We start from the raw sequence: 21,367 nt of genomic DNA, 5'->3' as shown, positions 1-21,367 counted from the left end.
TCTCCTAACAGGCTGCACACTAGTGATCCAATTAGTTCTCTGATCACTTTTTATTTGTTAAGTGACCTGTGGACAGAGTGAGTTGGTTGTCGCAGTAGCGACTAGGTCTAGAAAAAATGCCTTCTTGTTGTGTTGGACCGTGCAGAAGAGGATTTACTGAGCACTTCACTGCTTCTGTCGTCACAGATCTGCATTTGTTGCACACATTTTTTCCTTCTGTTTTCCAGTCCTCTATGTTTGAGTTTTAGGACTCTACCTTAGTTGACTGAGAAGAAAAGAGGATAGCTAAGCTAACGATTTCTTTTTTGTTCAGCCTCTTTGTCACAAACATTCATATTTATACAAAGTAGGAGAACGCAACATGAAATTTTGGTTTGAGGAAACTGGTCCAGGTCACATTTTTATGTTTTTGACGCTGCATCGTGAATTTGCTTCGGCACAACACTACAGTACGAGCGTGGGGTGACTATGTTACTCTCTCCCACTGAGCTCTGCAGTTTGATAGGCACAGCCAATATGTCCTCCAGAGTCAAACATAACTTAGAGCGTCAGAAAACCGTGTTGCTGCTTTTTCTGTCTTACTACAATGTTTTCATGAAGCCATGTTTGCAGTAAATTGGTGAAATGCATTGTTTCTTAGGACAATGTCATTTTTCAAAACTAAGCACAATCCGTGCAGCCAACATGAACAGATGCAGTCGCAGAAAAACAGCAAAGCTGCACCGTGGGCCAAACTAAGGAGGTTTTAATAGATTTTCTAAAACACCAATTGCGAAAAGCAGGATAGCATTTTCTGATTCCAAGTGCCCTGTAATTTCAAGTGTGTGGGTTCAAGCCACTTATTTTGTGGGGATGGCTTTACTGGCGGGTTCTCCAAAAAGACTGAGGCCAATGCAGCCGAGGGTTGAGCTAGCTTCCTTGCCTTCCCTCGCTGATTGACCGAGCCGCTTCCCCTTTGGAGTCTGGCCACGGTTGTTCTGCCCTCATGGCTAACCTCACTGGGCGTAGCTGTGCACCATTGGGTGTTTCGAAAGCCCAATAGGAGGACACCTGCCGCTGGATTTATTTATTTCATCTCTTGCGCAAACACCCATGCCGTCTGTTTATGGATGCAGATGGAGAGCACGCGGTAAACAAATGCACAAATCTGCCTTTTTGCTTAACGGACGTCTAAACAACAGCCAAAACATCTGCGTATTCTAGCAACTGTATTTGTCATGAATCAAGAGGGACACGTACTGTATATGCTGCGTTATTACCTAATCTGAGCCTCGCTCTTCTTGGAAAACATCAGAATTTCCCAGAACTTTCAAAATTTGACGAAAATAGTTGTCGTCTTCAAAGAAGTAAAATTACAAAGAAATGAACAACAAAGCTCTGACAATGCACATATACACAAACACGCCCTTTATTTGATCTGCAAAATCACAGTCATACACACTGTACCAGGGGTTCTGCTGAGAAAGAAAAAATAAAGAAAATTTTGACAGTAAGGTAATTTATTGTTGTAGATCATTATCAAACTTAAATAGAACAAGTTCAAATATTTAAGAACGGAATAAACTGAAAAAATATCATTTAACAAAAAGAAAATCTGCTCATTGCATAGAATAAACAAGGTTTTCTTTGTACCTTGTTGTGTGGCCTGGCCAGCCTTTGTGCTGGGCTTTAAGAGAATACAGATATAACGTAAAACCACAGCGTAGAGCATGAAGTCCTTTTGAACAGTTCACTTGTGCATTTTTGCACTCGGTGCCAAGACATCTGTCTAGTGACACACCCTGTAATTATAAACGAAAGGAAAAGAAATGTCTTTTGATTATTTCCATCCTTATTGCATTCACACACAATCTGGCCCGTTACAACAATTAATACAAGAAGCTGTAGAAATGTAAAAAAAAAATTTTCCCATTGTCTTCTACATGGCGTTGAGTTATCTCCGTGAAACGATGGAAACGTGGAATCCTAGACAGTGACATAAATGACAAGGTTAAAAATAATGTTTGCATTGTAAACACTCGATGGATTTGAAGTCATAGTGCTGCAGAGCTGAAAAAGGCTCAGTCTTTCCAGGAAGCATAGAATCAAAGCTCTAGTCTTTATTTATTTTCGTAGATATAGAACAGATTTAAAATTAAACTTCTCTTGATTTCTTTTATTTTCTTCTTGTGGATGGAAAAGCGGCAGCGTTTGCCAGCAGAGAGAGAGAGAGTGCAGGGAGGTCTGGGAAGAGTGAGTGCAGTCTATCAGCAGCCCATGTGGAGGGTTATGATGAGAGGGTATGCTAGAGGGTGCTCAAACAGATTATAGTGACTCACAGCCCTGAACAAACAGCTCGCTGCCCTGCGCCTGTATCTAGAAGGCACACTCCAACACACTTCACAAAGAGCGAGCCTGTACAATAGGCATGTTTGTATGTGGTGTCTCTCCAAAGAGCGCTGATAGGAACTGCAGTCAGCCGCTGTTTCGTAAAAGGCTTTGTTTGTGTGGAACACCTTAACTGTATTTGTGCAGAGACCACAGGAGTGAAGTAGCACTGTGTATTTGTCCAGTAGGAAGCAATGACTGGGCTACCTTCTTGTATTTTTATACAAGGAAATCCATATTGGCCAATATGTCATAACCAATTTCCATCCGTCCATTTTTTACCGCTTATCCGGGATTGTGGAGCAAACTAATCCAGACGTCCCTCTCCCCAGCAGCATTTTCCACCTCGTGCAGGGGGACCCCGACGTGTTCCTCAGCCAGATGAGATATATAATCCCTCCAGCACGTTCAGGGTCTACCCCGGGGTCTGCTGCCAGTTGGAAGAACCAGTGAAACCTCAGGTGGAAGGCACCCAAGAGGTTTCATGATCAGATGCTGCACCAAACCGCCTCAACCGCCTCGATTCCTGGTCTCTCCCAGATAGCATGAGCATTTTGTAAAGTCTTAATAATCTAAATTAGTCGAGCCACAGCACACGATGTCTCAGTGGACATTATGTTTAGATCCTGACTGATATGGATTGTTGAGGAAGTAACTAGTTTCAAATATCGATTTATCTGTTGCTTCAAAATCAATGATTCAAAGAAATGTAACTTAGGCTTGATATTTTACAGTTTAACCATAAACTTATATTATTATAAATAATCATATATAAAAGGAAAACACGAATACAACTAAATAGATTGTTTATTCAGTTTTAAGATCAGACAATAAACACTCATTGATATACTTGTGAAAGGATCGTATCGGACAAGTTCTGTCCACCAACTGATAAATCGGTCGGATTTTAAAATTGCTTTAAACATTCAAAATGTCATGGCTGATTAATGTATATTGTCAGTTTATTGTGAAGTGTCATTCAGAAACTAAGCAGATGAGAATATCTATTTTTCCTGATTCAGATTATTAATAACTGGCTGTGAAGAGTGGCTGTTTTTTATCTATCTCATCTTTAAATTAATTTAATTAAGAGATTTTAAGTAACTAGTAACTTTATTATTATTATGATTCGGGATTATTTCTGTTTCATACTCAATTAACTATTTTTAGTGTTTATCATCAAGACAAATCTCAACTGAATTTATTGATATGGCAATAAAGGATTGAATCCTGAATGTAGAATCTAGATGTGTTTAAACAGCTATTTAACTGAGCACCCAGGACGTTTGAAGCTACATTTTCTCTGAGTTTCTTTGAAAAAGCAGCATGTGTTTTATATTTGTGAGTTCTTCTCTTGTAAATGGTACAGCCTCATTAAAACATCAAAAATAACAAGTTCTATTGGGTTTTCAGCACGGCTTTAACATATGCTGTAACATTTAAACATATTGAGTTCTCTGTTCTTTCCCTTTATCTTTCGTGTTTCATGTTATAGTCGTCTTTTTAAACACTCGTCCTTTGCTTTCTCATGGTGGTAAATAATCTTGTTCCGGCTTATTTTAAATGAGGTTCACAGCCTGTTCTTGAAATCCGTATTACCTCTTGTAATTAAACTTAATACATCAAAAAGGAGTGCAATCTGAGTTCTCAGTGTGACCTTCACATTAAAGGTGGGAGCAGTTGGTGCAGGCTAACGTCTGTTAGCGGCTTCGATTACCTGGTTCGTTGGCTACAAACTCTTCATTGAGTGAGTGAGCGAGCTCTGGCTCTGGATCACATAACCTGCAGGATGTTTAATTCTGGTCGATGCACCGGACACACACCTCAGCACACATGGTTTCTACCGTCGCATCTGTTGCACAAGACGCATGTGTGAAGTCACTTTCAAGTCAAATAAGCGGCGACCCCTCCTCCTCCTCATCTTACTCATGAAACCCCCTCCCCACCAAACACACACACACACACCTCTAAAGGAATATCCAGAAAGGGGACAGGGGTGAATCCTGCCAGAAAAAGGGGCTCCCACCTGAAAACATTCCTGTCGTACAGGCCGTGTTTTCCTTACCCCAACAAATTTACACAGTTGTTAGTGATGGCCTGGGATTCCTCTGAAGCACAGCCCACCAATAATAAACAGTACGGCAGCTGACACCACAAGACACCTGCACGGCTCCCTGACACTGCAGGATTGTTACCAGGACTGAGGGGGGAAGGGTCTGGGTGGAGGGTTGTTTGGTGTGGGCAGAGGTGGGCTGGGAGATGGGGGGGGGGGGGGGGGGGGGGGGGGGGGGGGGGGGGGGGGGGGGGGGGGGGGGGGGGGGGGGGGGGGGGGGGGGTCTTTGGGGCTGGCAGGCAGATTGTGTCACTGTGTGTGTGTGAGTGTGAGAGAGGTTATTGGGAGTCAGGGCCTGAACGTGGGTTTATTTATTACCCCCGCTACGGCAGTAATGTTTGTTTTTTATTTGTCAGCAGTCTGCATAAACTACTTGATGGATTTCCATGAAACGTAGTGGAAGGATGGAGCACAGGGCCAGAAAGAACCCATAAAACATTGGTGTGGATCCGAATCCAGTAATTCTTTTCGGGATGATGTCTATGAGTTGGAGCAATTGGTGCGGATCCAAATAAAAATCTAGTGGATTTGAATGTGGTTTGGCTTGTTGGTCAAACAAAATAGTAGATCGACTTTCTGTGTCCCACACACAAACACCTACAGTCTCACACACACACACACACACACACACACACACACACACACACACACACACACACACACTCCTCATGCCACCGGATGTCAGGTGGTCCGGCCATTGTGTCCTCACCTGTAGGACATTGTCAAAGCACAAAGGAGGGGCACAGTACGTGTCAGCCTGCTGTCAGCTTCTGTTTGACTTGAATTTGTAAATCCCTCTCTTTCAGCCGTGGGCCTTTGAAAGATTAGCCAAAGGTTTGTGAGGTGAATCACATCTGTGTGGTTTCACTTATTGTCGAGAGGCCGCAGTTTTCACAGACTTCAGTAATTACAATTGTCAACACTGTTCAAGTTTCACTGCTTGTTTCTGAGCATATAAACATGTTACCAGTGGATTCTTTTGAGGGTGGGGTACCCGTGGGGATTGGAGATGCTTTGTTGTGTTTATTAACTGCACGGATCATGGATTTAAAAAGAAACCCCCCCGGTCTACTGTTCTTCATGGGTTTATATAACCTTCATCTTAAGGTCACCGGTGTTTTGCTTGCAGCCATCTGAAATTTCAACTGTGTACGCATAAAAAAAAAGGAGAGCTTCAGAAACGTAATATTAAGTATCACAAAGAGGCAGAATCTCTACCTGGGACCCGTGCGGCGCTCAGCTTCTCAGGCACTAACCAGCCTGATGTTTGCCATAAAGCGGGGCCTCTCGCTCGCTGCCCTGTGAGGTCACAGCACCTGTTCTTGGTAATTGCTGGCAGGTGACGTAAGGCTTCCACTTTGTTTTCCATGGTGTGAGGTGGAGGTCCCCCTGCTCCCTCCAACACTGAGGCTGTGGCTTGTTTGCAGCAAATAACCAAGTCTGACTCGGATGGTTCTGCTCCTCCAGTTCCCTGAGAGAGGAATGAACTTTGGCTTACCTGTCGAAGGCGAGTTAGTAAAACTAAAGTTGCGCCTTTGTTTTGCTTCCAGCAGTTTTCCGCACTTTGCTGTTTGTATTTTAGACATGTGTTTTTCACTGAAACATACATGGATTTATTTATAGGAGCAGATGCATTTGAAAAAAGGGCTCAAGGCATCTGAAAGTTATTTCCTGACAAAAAGCTAAAAACAAACTCTCTATCCTTTCAATTTCTCATAACTTTGTACCAGGCTGAGTAATATGAGATACATGACATGTACCCTTTATACTATTGTAGCTCTGCTTTTGATATCTTTGGGTGCATGTGGTAAATAAGTGTTTGCAATGTTGTGAGTCACTGATGTAAAAATCAAGTTCTGCTCAATGTCAATCTTCATGTACTTTCATGTACTGAATCAGCCAAAAACAGATTATAATCTATAAAAGTATTCTCAATGTGAGTATAAATACATCAGTCATCCACCTCTACACTATATCAGGGATACGAGGTGAGAAACCTGGGCTGTTAGACAAACAGACATGTAGTAAACAGACACCAGTTTACAGGTGATTCAATTTATATAACCTTCTGTACAGACGTTAATCTGATATAAAGCACTCACTCACTTTAATCCTAATATAAGTAACAACATAATCTGGTTAAACCGTCACAAAGTTTAATCTGCATGGTTATTTTACCAGATCATTATCGCGAACATAGACGAGATAAAGATGGACGACATCTCTCATCTCATCGTATAATCCTAATATTTAGAAAATATGGGTCACGATGAACAAAAAGTTTACTGCATCTTGTTTTATATAAAGCAACTGAAGCCATTGTTTTATCTTGATACACTTCAATTGGCAGACATGGAAAAAATCAAACACATATAAAATCTGAAATAAAAGGCGTAGGACCACAGATCTGTATTTCTTACCGTGTGAAACCGGTGCTGTCTCATTTGACAGACTGACCTTATTGACTTATCTGCCAACAACCAATTTAACAGATATTTTTATCACCACTCACCAAATGTAACCGGCCGCTTTTGCAGCGTCCACCTGATAATGTCTTTTCAAGCCTGGCTGCAGGAGGACAGAAGCCAGTAGATAGGATATCTAGCCCAGGCCTCCAGCCAGCTGTGAACCTGATAGCATCTGTTTTAAGCGTTTGAGGGACACAGAGAAAGGAGTCCTCTTGTTTTCTCAGCTCTGGAGCGCTAGTTATCTCATGCATTTGTAGTAAAGTGATCCACAGATGGCCCGTGTCCTGACAGTTATACAAATGTGATATCACCATCTGAGGTATTCCACTTGGATCCTCTCTCTGTGCGACTGTAGCCTGACAAGTGGGACACGTTCACACTCAAGTCAGACAGAAAAAGAGCCTCTCAAGTCAAAGCCGAGACCAAATAAAGAAAAGATGCTTTTTTATTTTTGTGAAGGCAGACAAAACAACCTCTTCACACCTGAGCGTGTTCTGTGTGTGGAGTTCCTCACATCCATTGTCACCATGCGTTATCTAAACCATCAAATCGACATGAAAAGATCATTTCATGTCGAGCTGTCACCCGAGGGGATTTGGACAACTTACCTTTCATTCGCTTTGTCTGAGTCAGGTGACAAAACCATTCGTCATTCTTTTTATTCCAGGTTGTGTCTGGTCTGCACGTACTTCAAAGAGCTGGTCTGTGATGGGTGCTAATGTTTTTGTTGGGTTTGCTTTGGAGGATTCAAACCTCTTTTTGTTCTTACTCATTGTAATCTAATCAGAAATCTGTGTTTGAACTTTAAAGTGACGCTCTCGTTTCCAGGGGTGTTTTTCTGAAAAGCTCAGACAAGATCTAGATCCTGATCTTGAGCTATTTCATATTTCAAACCAAACAGGTATCCTAGCAACTGGCCCTTGAATACACTTAATGTTTACCACAGGAGCGTTTCAAGGGACTTTGAGGCAAGAGGGGACCTGGGGGCCCTTTATGTGAATCCCCCAAGAAACACGTTATACACGATGGACCTTCTAGTTTTCGACCAAACCTCTAAAATTACAAAGCTTTTGGCAGAGGGTTAGTGTCGTGGGGCCTCATCAGGGGGTTTCTGTCCGTGGTGTCGTTGCGTTCCTCTGTACACAGCAGATCAAATCAGTAGTTGCTGTGGGCCCTCCTCTCAGCTCGGGGGGCCCCAGCCGATCGACATCTTTGCCTACCATGTTGCAGCACCCCTGGTTTCACAGTCAATGTACATTTTTGTTGGCATCAAGCGAGAGGATTTCACAGGTCCACTTACTTCCTCGCAGGTCAAGAAGGTTCAAAACCTCGAGGTGGGGTCACGTTTCTATTGCAGTGGAGCTTAGGTGTGATTTTCCATAATTCTCTTACCTGAGTAGATTCAAGCAGAGCACAAATTCTGAAAATTAGGAATGTGACACCCTCTTTAAGATCTTTATTTATAGACTCATTCTATGTATTTGTTGGTTGTTGCAGTTTAGTCAGAGATTCACTCACTGATGAATGAATAGCTCTCCTTCATATGAATGATGGCAGAATGCTGCATACAAAATAACATCGGTAAAACATCCTCCCATGATCCTCAAGACGCCTAAAGGATAAATAGTTGAGATAATGGATGGATGGATCGTTTAGGCTAAAATTGTCAATGAAATGCCAATGACCCCCTCTTTTGTTTATCTAAATGTATTTTTTGATTTATTTTCTACGGGAAGTTTTAACAATTCTCACAACTTACAGTATTAAGTTCAAACTCAGGATTCTACATCTCATGTCATCTCAAACTCCATTCTCGCCCCAACCGTAGGTGTGTTGGAACGGAACTGAGACTCTAGTTACTGTAAGCCGAAGGATTCGGCTGGAGACCCACGCACTTATCTGAGCAGGATACTCTGTAGACAGAACACCTCGGTGAGCTCGGGCCATCGCAGGACGCCATAAGTTGGAGTCGATTCTGATGCGAGTCTGAGCCAAAGTATAACACGAGCCTTTGTATTTCAAAGTGGGAGGATTTGAAACAGATCCCCTCTATCTGTCCAGTTTTAACAAGTGACATTGTCCTTCCTGGCTTTTACTCAGGAGAGATTTGATGGCCATGATTATTTACACAGAGGGTTTTCTTTCTTCTCTCTCTTTTTTACAGTCGGTCATTTTCATAAGGGATCATAATACTCTTGGACAGGAAGTGTCTGGCTATATAGACTACGCCCACAGACTCAAGACCCAAGATTTTGAACCATATTTCAGCGGAAAGAAGAGGCTCATGCCAGGGCGTTCGGATTTATGGTAAGTCTCCTTCCATTGTAACATGTCCATGTTGGTTGGGGAGGCCGGGACTGCAGTGGGATTTGACAAGATTTGAAGGCTAAGGAAATCTTATTATCCAGGATTAAAGATTCAGGTTGACGTGAGAGACCAATATAGGCTTGGAAGGAGCTGTGTGAAGGGCCAGTATAGTTGGTACGTTCAGAACCAGCCACTGTGGCTTCAGCGCAGATGTGGAATAAATATACACTGCTGAAGTACAGCTGAGTGAAGCTGCCAAAATGCTGAACCTGTCTGGACAAGACAAATTTGATTGGAGTCGGAATCAGAGCAGGTTTAACCCATGAGATCTTGATCTTCTGTTGATGCGCAGTAAATTTGTCAGCACTGATAAAAATCAAAGATTAAATACACTGATAGATGAGTAGATTGCTTAATTTAATGATTTACTTAAGGAAGCACATTTATTCAACAAACCTGTCATGTTAATAAACCATTAGATTCCATAATTAGAGGTGTGATGTTTCCTTTTTATAAAGACCTGAAACAGTAAATCGCCTGATAATCTGATCTTCATCAAACTTATGTTTAAAACAAAATGGCCAAACTTGTCTCCTGCTTCTGAAATGTGAAGAGGCCTTGTAGTTTTGATCTTTTTGATTTAAATTTGAAAACTGTGACTGCTGACTTTGGAAATATCAAAAACACACTTAGATTCTATTAGTCCATCAAACCCCAAAGTTTTCAGGTGTATTAAATCTGGTTCATTCAGTGAAGATACATCGTGTGCTGTAGGTCACAACCACCCGCACCGGTGCCAATCGCACAAGTTCATCACCGGCCACAAGTGAACTGTTGACCTCACGGGTGTCAGCTAAAATCCAGTTTATATCCCTCAGTGAGGCAGGTAACATCTGTATAATTTGTTGTCTATCAGCAGAACTGTGTACATAGAGAGCTGTCAGCAAATTACTGGAGCCAAAACCATCCCCACATTCCACATACTCGTGCATAGTAACATATTACCAAACTTTTCAGGTAAGTGCAAGAAATCCCATGGGGACAGACACAGAACGAGTTCGCGTATTACATGGTTTTTGTTCAGAGTTCAGCCAAATGGCATCCAGCCTGTGTAACCTCTTTGACACCGAGCAGAACATGGTGAACAGTGTCTGAACGTGTCAGATCTTCAAGGACAAGCTCTTTATTTCTCCAAGCTACAATCCAGGTACAACTTCAGCTTTTACACAATTTAACAACCTGATGCATTGAATCCTAACAACAGGGCTGCATCAGAAGGCGTATTTCACAACAGAGGACAATAGGAATGAAGGATTATGAACAAATCTCCAGTATCATCGAAGTATTTGGATCAGACTATTGATGTACAAGATGTAATACCTGTAATAACACCAATAATTAGTCACATATTTCCGGTGACTGCAGCTACATGATTTACAGGTCTAATGAATAGTATTCTGAAGCTGTGTCGCATTTCATGGATCCGTCACGTCCTTTAGAGGCTACATTTAAAGACTGCGGTGGGACGTGGCGGTCCATTTCAAATGCTTCTTCACGACGAAGTATCTAATAGTCGGATCCGTCTCAGGCAAACCTATCCCAGGATTCATAGTGCGCCCGTGTGGTGAAGCTATGTGTGGGCTGTGTGAGTGGTTAGGGACAAGCAGGGAATCCTCTCTAGACAAGATGGTGTCGTTTCGATTTGGCCTTTGCTGTCTACAAGTTTTCACAAATAGCTGAGATACACAACGTGTACGACGTCAAGGATAAGGTTTTCAGTCGTGTGAGACATAGAAAGCTTTATTGGTTTTTTTCTCGCCACGTGCTGTGACACACACTTGTGGCCTTGAACCCGACCTCTTCTCTGGTGAGTGGAAGCCCTGACAGGCTGTAGGTGTGAGTCATTGGGCGAGCATGCCTGGAGGTATGACCCACTCCCTAATGGTGCTTTTACCAGCCCCCCCCAACAACAGGTCTCTGACGTTAAACCCCCTGTTCCTCTAAAACTGGACTCCATGAGATTAACTATCTGTCTTTATCTTCAACTTCTCCAACATCCTCATCCATGCTTTGCTACCTCTCCCCTTTTCTCTCCCCCATGTCATCCTCTACCATTCCGTCCCCCCCCCCCCCCCAATTCTTTTTTTTTTTTTTTAAATCTCTGTCGGGAACAATAACACCCAGTGTGGTTGCCGCTAAGAGGGAGCAGATGCTGGAGCTGCTGCCCACTCAGTGCACTAAACCTCCCACCGCAGGACTCTGAATCCTCTCCCTCCTCCTCCTCCTCAGCCACAAAGAACACAGAGCAGCGACACCAGCGCCAGCTCTGCTCTCTACCTCCCACCTCCAGCAAGGAAGGGTGGATAGGTTCACATGCACAGTCTGCAACGTCTCACAGAAGAAGAGCAGTAGCAGAGAATCTACCTGGAGTATTGGAATTTAAAAGACAAGAAGAAGAAGAAGAAGATATAATTGGAGGTGAAAAATGATGCAACATGTCAAACATCTGTCTGCTCCCACAGTGTGCAAGACAAATGTATACTTTCCAAATTTATGTGATGGGTGTGATGGGACTTTGCAAAAAAAATAAAAAATGACACAACACTGACCCAAACAAAAAGGGGATATTTTCTCCTGCGTTTAAAAAATTCTCTGTCCACATGGCTTTTGTTTTACAAAATACCTGCGTCCAGGCGAAAACACAAAAACGACTACAAACGTGCCAGGCCAGTCGGCGGAGATAAAGTCTACATCAACGATTTGGCAAAAAATCTCAGTTATAAAAAAGTATTTCTACATTTGATTTTTTTGCACTTTTACCTTTTTACTTTTTTTTTCTTTTGCATGCTCAGTCACCTCGGGGGTCTATAGGGGTAAGGAGCAAAAATCAGCCGACTGCCGGGCTTGATTTATTTTAGCAGGCACACTGGGTGGGTGGGTCGTATAAACATCAGTTGTAAAGGCGTATGTTCTACGCCTCTGACTTCCATGGAAACTGCATCAGGAGCCTCAAAAATCAATGACAGAATTTTTCTTCTTGCATTTGTAGAAAGTTTAAATCTGCGAATAAGAAAACCACATTAAAATAGAAGCACCGCTGGTGATAATAGTGATAAAAAGCCGACTTTATACAAACTGATATGAAGTGAAGTCACTGTAACTGCTTCTGCGGGACAATAACTTTCAGACACACATGTGAAACTGCTTTGCTTTAGTTCCAGTGACTTCAGGGCAAACTGGGTGAAGCCTCTCAGGATATTTAACGACACTGATACGGCACATGTAGGAGAAAACACTCTGCAGTATCATCGTGACATGTTTGTCTCTATTACTTCTTACTGTGGAGCTTCTGATGTCGACACACACACATCAATGCACACACAAAGTCCTGACCCTCATCTAATTATCCCACAGATCTGCATCTCCGTGTACCCAGCTTCCTGCCACTCCAGATGTGCCTACAGCATCTCTGATGTCTATTTAATGTTCCCCAGCAAAGTGACCATCTGTTTATGTGCTCTGGCTGTTCCCCCCACCTCCCTCCCTTTATCTCTGCCTCTCTTCGGTAAAGAGCTTTAAGAGGCCTGGGCAACATCTCACATACATGGTTCTCCTAATTGATTCTTTTCCTCTTTAAATTGTTTCAGTGTGTTTTGCATAAAAGCTGCAACCACGTTACTGTATCCAAAGAAAAAAAACAAGTTTACAAGTAGAGTTTTATAGTTGTGGTAGATTTATTTTTCTGTTTCCTCTTAAGTACGCAGTTCAAATACAGTGATTTATATCAGAAGTAAGGGAAGTCATGCCTTTATTACTCAATGAATCTCTCTGATTCAAACATCTTTTTAAAAAAAAGCTGGATCATATAAAACTTCCCCCCCTCCGTACTGAAACATTGAACTTGACGGATCTGCTCAGCAGAACTGCGGCGCATGCCCCCCCCCCCCCCAGAGCCAAAACCATATTGCCTCCACGCTCGGCCTCTGCAACGCACCTGTGTGTCTGGCTTCATTTTTCACTGTGCAAATATTTGCACTGCTGTCCTGTTTTATTAACTTTTAATACAAAAGAGAAACTGTTTCAGCTCCAAAGGTGATTCCACCGCTCTGCTTTGGCGCATTGTGTCCGAGCTTTAACGGGGGTCGGCGAGATATTCTGCCGCAGCTCGATAAATATTTGCTGGTGAGTTGGAACTTTCCATGTCATGTTCGTTGATCTTCACACATGGCGTGCACACACTTTATTAACGGGTTGAATCCAGTTGGACTGTTTGTTCTCTGGTGCTGATACTGTTTGGACTCTGTTTGATGGATTAACTCTGCGTTCCGCCAGCCGTGCCTCCGACACTTCCTGCCAAGTTTGACAGGCTGTTCTGTCCATGTCGGCGCTGTAATTAAAATCTAACCTCCGAAACAGACCACATATGAAGTGGGACTGAATCTCTTGTATATAATCTGGGATTATAAATCCTCAGCATAAATGTGTTATCACACTGGACTGATAACTTGTGAGCGTTCTTTATGAGTGAAGCTATTTGGCTGCTCGACGCTATTTTCTGATCCCAACAAACAGAGGTTGACCCATAATCTCTCTCAGCTGCACATCAATATGGGATAACACCCAGTTGTGTCACTGCATTATGCAATCGCTCTGGTCCCTGTGTGTGTGTGTGTGTGTGTGTGTGTGTGTGTGTGTGTGTGTGTGTGTGTGTGTGTAAACAAATGAAACGTCATGCAATTCTCAAAGCTCGTGATGCACAAGATTCTTTATTTGATTTACATTTTGTACTATTTATTATTTTTTATCTGATTTTCCCAATAATGTTTCACTCTTAATCTGATTTCCTCTATTTTTCTCACGTAGCCTACATCTTCTTTTTTTTTTTAATCAGTCGACAGAATGATCAGTTACAGTGAGATAATAAAGGCAGGTACACTTTGCTTGTGTTTGAATATGAATAAATTCAGATGAGCACAATAATGTGAAATAAATTAAAGGTGAGTTTGTTAATGGAGTCGTGTTGACGGGACACATCTGCGATTTGTCATTGAATGAGCATTACACCCCCGGCGAGGCTTTAATGGTTAATTCAACCCATTACTCTCAACACTGAAGAAATCTTTCTGTGATTTACACTGGAAACATTCACTCCAGAAACAGTTGCTGGGCGTGAATTCTTCAGCCACTACAGAACGAAACAGCTGGATGAATACACATGCTAGGTATTTGCTCTTTTATGATATATATCATCCAGAGCAGAGAGTCCAGCTCCTCTGAGCCCTATAATGAGACTGTTGACATTACCCTGGAAAATGACCGTCTGGAGGTAACAATAGAGCTAAGCACGGTAACTGTGGGAAGTGAAAGGACACGGTGCACGTGTCAAATGGCCACGGTGAATGCATAGGGAACGAGGAACCGGTACTGGGAGCGCTGTCATTGTTTCCACCAAATCCAGGTTCTCACACTTTTTACTGGTCCATGTGTCTGGGTGTGGTGCCATCCAGCTGCAGGAGCTTTCTTTGTGACCCAATGTGCACCGACCGTGCAGTCAGTTGCCCTGGTGACAGTTCATATGGGACAGCGAGGGAGGTGGATCCAATAAACACATCCAAGTAACGTATGAACGAAATTCTCTGCATCGCTTCAAAAAAAAAAAAAAAAAAAAAAACGTTTTACACTTTCCGTCAGTCTTTTTCATGTTCAGTGTTAAAATATATCTCACATCTGTCCCATTTCAACAGCAAAAGTAAGTGGTTCACCATGGAATAAAAGTGGTTGACCAGAAAAATGTTAATTGTTGTGTGGCATTTCGGTATAAATAGTCACTGAAACACTGTCGGATCTAATTCACAAAGAGAGGAAGTATGCGTATGTCTGAAAGCGAGTCTCAGACAATATAATTTTCCTCTGAGTTTTAAGGGAGAAAACCTCAATTTGTATTTCATAATTGGGGCATTGCAGCAGTCTATTCTCAAACTGCTTCACTCAGCTCAGTTGGGGGAAAAAATGCCCGACTCCTCGTCCTATCATACCTTATAATTTTATGCATCAGTGTATTTCCCCAGACAAGTTTGGAATCCAGTGCATGTGTTTCCTGGAGAGGAAGATTTACTCATGTCACATGTTCTGTTGTATTTTATACCAGTTTAAAACAAAAACAAGACCTTACTATATTGTGCTAAGGATCAGGGATGCGAAGGGGTGAGTGTTTGTTTTCTACCATCCCACCCCGAGAGAAAAATGAGGAATGTACGAGAGGAATCTGGAAGCAGTTGTCGAGTCCGACGAAACAAGTGGGGTTAGCTCATGCCCGAGACCTCCAGCACGTTCAGAGCTGGTTGTTCCCATGAGCAGTGTGTTGTTGGTTATTGTTGAAAAACGTTCACAGGTAGAAAGTGTGTAACAGCGTAATAATGCAAAACTTGTGTGTCATCATCTTTTCATCGTTCATCCACAGCTCACGTGTTTACAGACCTGAACCTCACTTAGTTGTTACGGCAACTGCTGAGTGTGCACATCCCAAACGGTGCGTTTGAGACCCCAGGACTTCATCGAGCCTCTACAGCTCAACCACCTACTTTATCTCTCACCTGCTGGATGCAGTGGTGGGGTTGTCAGGGGTCTTTGGTTATTTTTGGCCGGGGTGAAGTTTATCTTACAAACTCTGGTGCAGATAAAACAAGACCCAAGTGAAAGTTCAAACCAGGTTACAACTAATTTGAAATAAGTCAGAATCCGGTTTCGAGTCAAAGGCTCAAGTGAATTTTTAAGTCATTCAACACAATGTCCAAGTCATTCGAGACAAAGTCAGTCCAGACCAGTCCAAGTCAGGTCATTAGAGACATGTCCACGTTAGATGTCAAATTACTTTGACTTTAACTGTCACTGAAAGTCTCAATCGAGGCCCAAAGAGGACGTTTATAAAATAAAATAGGTCTGAATGCAAAGTGTTGTATCATTTCACACTTGTTTTACATAGTTCCACCACTTCTTCTTCACTTCTTTTTCACAGCAATCTCATTCATCACATTTTCATTATGTAACTGTATCTTCAATGTCTCTGCTCAGCTCTTGAGTCAGTATTTGTTATCTTGAAATATGGTCCATAAATAGGTAAAATATTTCTCCCAGGAGTTGAGCCTGGGTCTGTGTCAGCATATTCAGTGTTGGTGCAGGTCTCCAGAGGCTGACATGGATCTAGATCCTCTCTCATTACTCTGAATAGCTGTCTTTGAGAAAATGACAAGTGACCAATCCAGGAAAAACCAAGCAGCCAGCAGTAAAATCAGTAGCTCTTGTTATTGGCTGGAACAGCTGGCTCTTTTCACAGCTATTCAAAAACGGGCCATTCTGCAAAAAATATGTATTTGCATTTCTTAAATTTTCGTAGCAGGGTTCTCTGAGCTTTGGAAAAGCCACATGGATACGTTTTCATATTTCTTTAGCTATATGTCTGCTTGTGTGTTTGTAGGAGGCATCCTTTATGTGTTGCTGTGATATTTCCGTGATCCAAACGCAAATGGTGATTTGCAAACAGGTTTCATGAGCCACTTGAGATTATCCAGCAGAAAACACCTTGATGAGACCGAACACACAAAAGTTTGCACAGGTCTCACACTGTAAATGTACATTTCTAGATGTGTTTCACAGTGTGGCTCATTAGTTCTTTATATCTGCTGTTCATCATCTGTTGGCTCCAGTAGAACTGCACAGCGAGTGGCATATTATCTGCAGAATGTTGGAACCACTCCATTGCGTTACGCTCTCATATTTACAACCTGCTGCTGCAGCTTCAGTCCATTTAAACCCCCGACACTCTTCCAAAATTTACACTGAGCCTTCTCCCTGAGGTCCAACTTTGTTCTTGGACCACAAATGGCTGCTGGGGAATAACCGGGGCCCGTGAAAGCAACCTTCAGTGCCTCAGTGTGTGACATGTGGAGTTGTGTTACTAGTGATGTGAACAGCTAATGATGAGAACCTCTGGAAATGGACAGGGCTGTCTTGGCAGTAAAGATTTATAAAACACAAGGGTTATGTATTACTTATAAGTTGCTATAGCAACGTTCAAATCTGTTTCCACAGTCGTGTTATTGATCATTTGTTGGTCGGACCGTCGTAGAAATAAATCAGGTTTTAGAATAATAAATTAACAAGTTGTTCGACCTGATGAATTGAAAACAGACGGAGCAGTGAAGCTGAATCCGACCTCGTTCATATAGATTTTGTATTTTTGCTCAAAGTTAAACCTTTTTCGAGAATCGTGTCTTTGGTTTCTTATTTTCGTGCCTGGCTCGTCTCAGCTGAATCCAACCTGAACACAGGAACAATGCACCATTCAACACCATGAGATGTTTTCAATTCCCAAACAGCCTCATTGTATTTCACATCAACACAAAAGGAGGATCTGCCAATTTTATGGCTCGGGAATGTCAAACTGATACGGATCTTTTTTTTTTTTTTCCACACGCTGCTTCCTTTCTGCATTTGATCAGTGACTTGGCAACAATTTACAAAACCCAACTGTGAAGTGACACGTTGATAAATCACACCCTCAAATTAAAACACTTAATATTGTCTTGATTGTTTTTGACTCGGTTAAAACCTCTGACACTATTTCTCTGCTTTATCAAAAATAACAGGAGAGCAGGAATCCAATCGGATGCTGTAAATTAATCAGCCATTTATTTTGGAATTCAAGCCTTTCTTTGGTTTCAGTTGCTTATTAGCCACAGCTTTACTTTAATGCTTGGTTTGGTGAACTCCAACACACAGCGCCCTCAAGATCAAATTAGAAACAGACTTGTACCTTCTCCGTCTCTGGCTGAAGACACGTAACTCTGCAGGTTGCCTTTCCTCTCTGCTCTGCAAAGCAAAGGTCTCCTGTAACCTGCTGTGGAATATTGATGCGATAACGACGGCTGCGTAACTCTCTGCAATCCGCAAAGTTTTCTTTCCTCCGTGAAACACGCAAAGTCGCGACCTCAATGTGGTGCTCGTGTGTTGATTTAAAGCCTCATGCTATGTGGGATTGTTTAAAAAAAAAAAACAGAATACCACATGTTATTTCCATGTTTTTAAAATATATTCTTTTCCCTTAGTATTTCAATAAGTGTCATTACATTCAAAACATTTGGTGGAGCCTCTATCATTCTATATGCAGATCAAATGTCATTCAGTCCGATTTGAAATCCAAAAAAAATTAAAACCTTATGAAGTCACTTTTCTGTTTACGACTGGGAAAATATAAAAAATATATATTTACCCAGTGAATCCTAAAGAACTCTCCATAGATTCTGAATAAAGACGACACATCATAAATTAAGACAAAATGTCCCAGATAGGAACGCTGCCCTGTTGCGACAAGGACATGATTATTAACCCAAGCTTAATAGAAAGTCTGTAAAATTCATTTGCCGTGTATTTTGGCTTTTTATTTTAGTGGATGTCCCATCGGCCAATATGCAGGAGGTGAGGTTTATGCTGCGGCCAGCCACCGGGGCGCAATCTAGAGGCGTCTTTATTGGCGAGCTGTTACGTTGTCGATCTTTATATAAAGTCTGTGTATGCACCACCACAGAGGGCAAGAGGAACAGACAGTAAGGTGCAATATACATCGGTTTTCTTGGTTCACATAGAACCTCATCTGAAGCCGACCTATTTTCAACACTTTTTATTCGACAACAAAAAAGTACAACCACACCGCAGCACTCCCCCACGATGCCTGAATTCTATGGGTTGCATCCTTTCATTGAAATAAAAGGGTTTCAAATGTGTCTCTCTTAAGCAATGTCTGCGTGGGGCCCGAAACCAAAAATAAACCAAATGTCTGGGAAACGCAGCCAATGCATCACACATGTCTGAATTAAATCTTTCTAAGTGTTTCCTCACATACAGCTATGGTCCCTGAAGGAGGTCTCACGGTTTGAAAGCTTGTTTAAAGCTTCAAAAATGGCTTCACCTCAGTCCCTTAATTAATGCCGTTATCTTTCTTTCTTCAGCTACTACAACTGGGAGACGCAGGTGTCCACGTCCAACTCCAGCCCCAACTTTGAGGTTCTTTATGAAGACCCCATCGGTCTTCTCTTCAGGAATAAGAGGGACAAAAAGATCCTGAATGTGGACCCCTCGGTAGGTTTGCTGTTGCTGCTCCTGTTCTTGTTGTTTTTCAGCCCCAGGGTGACAAATGGTCCTGCTAATTAATCAGCTCACCTGTTGCACAGCAGTAAAACTGTCCCAGGGAAGCAGAGCAGCTACAGGGCAAAAAACAAAAGAACTCTTTTCGAATCCTCCAGGAATAACTTTGAACTTTAATATGAACTCAGGTGACTAACTTGCCATGTGCCCACAACATCCTGTTTGTTTGATATTGCCTGAGACCTTCTGTTCCTTTCCGTGCTCTCAGCTTCTCCTCACATTTAACCGTCGACTACAAAAAAAAAAAACGCTGAAACACTTAAAATAGTTAGTTTTCTCTCTGCCAACTTCAAGAATTATCTACTTTTTAGTGAGTCCTAATTGACCCCAGATATCAGAGTCCTGCTCTGCAGGAGAAGCAGTTGCAGGGAGAAGCAGAGAGAGAAAGAAATTAGTGGGAGGGAAAGATATTTGCTTTCCACCTGCACAAAGAATGGAGGATCAAGGGGTCGGGACAGGTGCTTCCTCCACGCTGTGAGTCTGACAGGGCCCCTGGAAGAATGACGGCTGACAGACTGTTTTTTTTTCTCTCCAGTTTCCCTCTTCGCTGGGGGGTAGGGAAGTAGTTTTCTGGGGCTGAACTATTTTGAAATTGCCGACGGAGCTGTGGGGACTGCGTTTTTGAGGCCAATCGCCAAAATGGCAGCGCAGTGTTCTAGCTGCGGTCGAGCACCGCCCCGACCAGGCTGTCTATTAAAAACACAAGAGGAGGCATAGGAAGCCAGACACAGCAAACCGCCCCAGAACCCAGCTCAGCTCGGCTCAGCCCACGTTGGCTCGGCATTGAGAGCACAGAACCATCCGGCTTTTAACCCACCGTGAGCTCACGAGCTGCTCATGTGGCCACAGAAGAACCTTCCAGAATCAAGGCTCCCATCAACTCATTTTGGGTGGTTTGTTTGTTTTTCTGCCTTTGTCGTACCACGACCGCTTCTTCTGTCCTCGCCAAAAAGTGGGTTGGGGGGTGGAGGGGGTTGTCATATTTTATTTACGACAATGGCTCGATTTAATCCAAGCAAAGGCAGAATCGCGGACGTTAGAAGCAGAGAGAGGACTACTTGGGTGAAAAACCCTTATCATTTAGTTTACCCAGCCATTTTCATTTTTTGTCTATGAGGTCATTTTTTTTATTGGTCTATTTTTATTGATGCTCGTTTGAACTCGCAGAGGAAGAAGGCCTCACTTATTAGGACTCCCACAAGTGCGTTTGAGGTAAAAGTGTAAATTGAGTGTAATGGCTGCCTATGGATCCACGCCCACTGGAAGCTTTTGACACACTTAGCCTTAAATAAATGCTACCAGCTGGCAGAGGCTTCTCATCTTAGTGGTGGGGCAGTGTCAGTTTGGACATTCAGCGTTACACTGAACATCTTGCAAAATTAACACTGTCAAATTGAGCTGCATCTGGCTTCCCCTTTCATCTTCCTATTACAAATGCATGTGTCAGAGATGTGTGGTTTTCTCTATCTAAGCTAAGAGATCATTTTATATCAACGTCAAATCGTTCTGTGTAAAGGAAAAAGTGTCATCGTTCCAACCGCAGACTGTAAATATAGATGGACCACATGACAGCTCCCCAAAGTGAAGCCAGAGCCCTGATCGCCCCCTGGTGGCTGGCTTCAGTATAGGCCTCCTAAATGTTCGCACGTTAAATAAGTTTTACTGTCATTTTTAAATAGTTCATCCGACATGAAGTGAAGACGTGTCAGGCATCTTTATTCACAGTGGTTTCAACACTTCCACCTTGAGCTACTAGCTGCTAGATATAAACAGCTACTTGCTAATATTTAGCTGCTGGACAGGCAGCGCAGGCTATAAAGAGTAATATCCCGGCAGCCGGTAGCTCAAGGTGGAAATATTGTACCAAACTTTGATGAAAGCCTTTTCTTCTCGTACAACTAATAACTGCACT

General features: G+C 42.5%; 1 protein-coding gene across 1 annotated transcript in view; it reads left to right on the top strand.

Moving 5' to 3' along the window:
* cfap299 (cilia and flagella associated protein 299) overlaps positions 1-21,367 on the top strand; it is a 61,318-nt gene that overhangs the window by 39,079 nt on the left and 872 nt on the right. Inside the window, exons 4-5 of the mRNA XM_069523333.1 lie at positions 9,113-9,255; positions 19,260-19,389. Coding sequence (XP_069379434.1) covers positions 9,113-9,255; positions 19,260-19,389 — 273 coding nt within the window. The remainder of the gene's footprint in view (positions 1-9,112; positions 9,256-19,259; positions 19,390-21,367) is intronic.

Source organism: Paralichthys olivaceus, chromosome 4 (assembly GCF_024713975.1).
Source record: "Paralichthys olivaceus isolate ysfri-2021 chromosome 4, ASM2471397v2, whole genome shotgun sequence".
Lineage (NCBI taxonomy): Eukaryota > Metazoa > Chordata > Actinopteri > Pleuronectiformes > Paralichthyidae > Paralichthys > Paralichthys olivaceus.
This window is presented reverse-complemented; position numbering and strand designations above follow the sequence as displayed.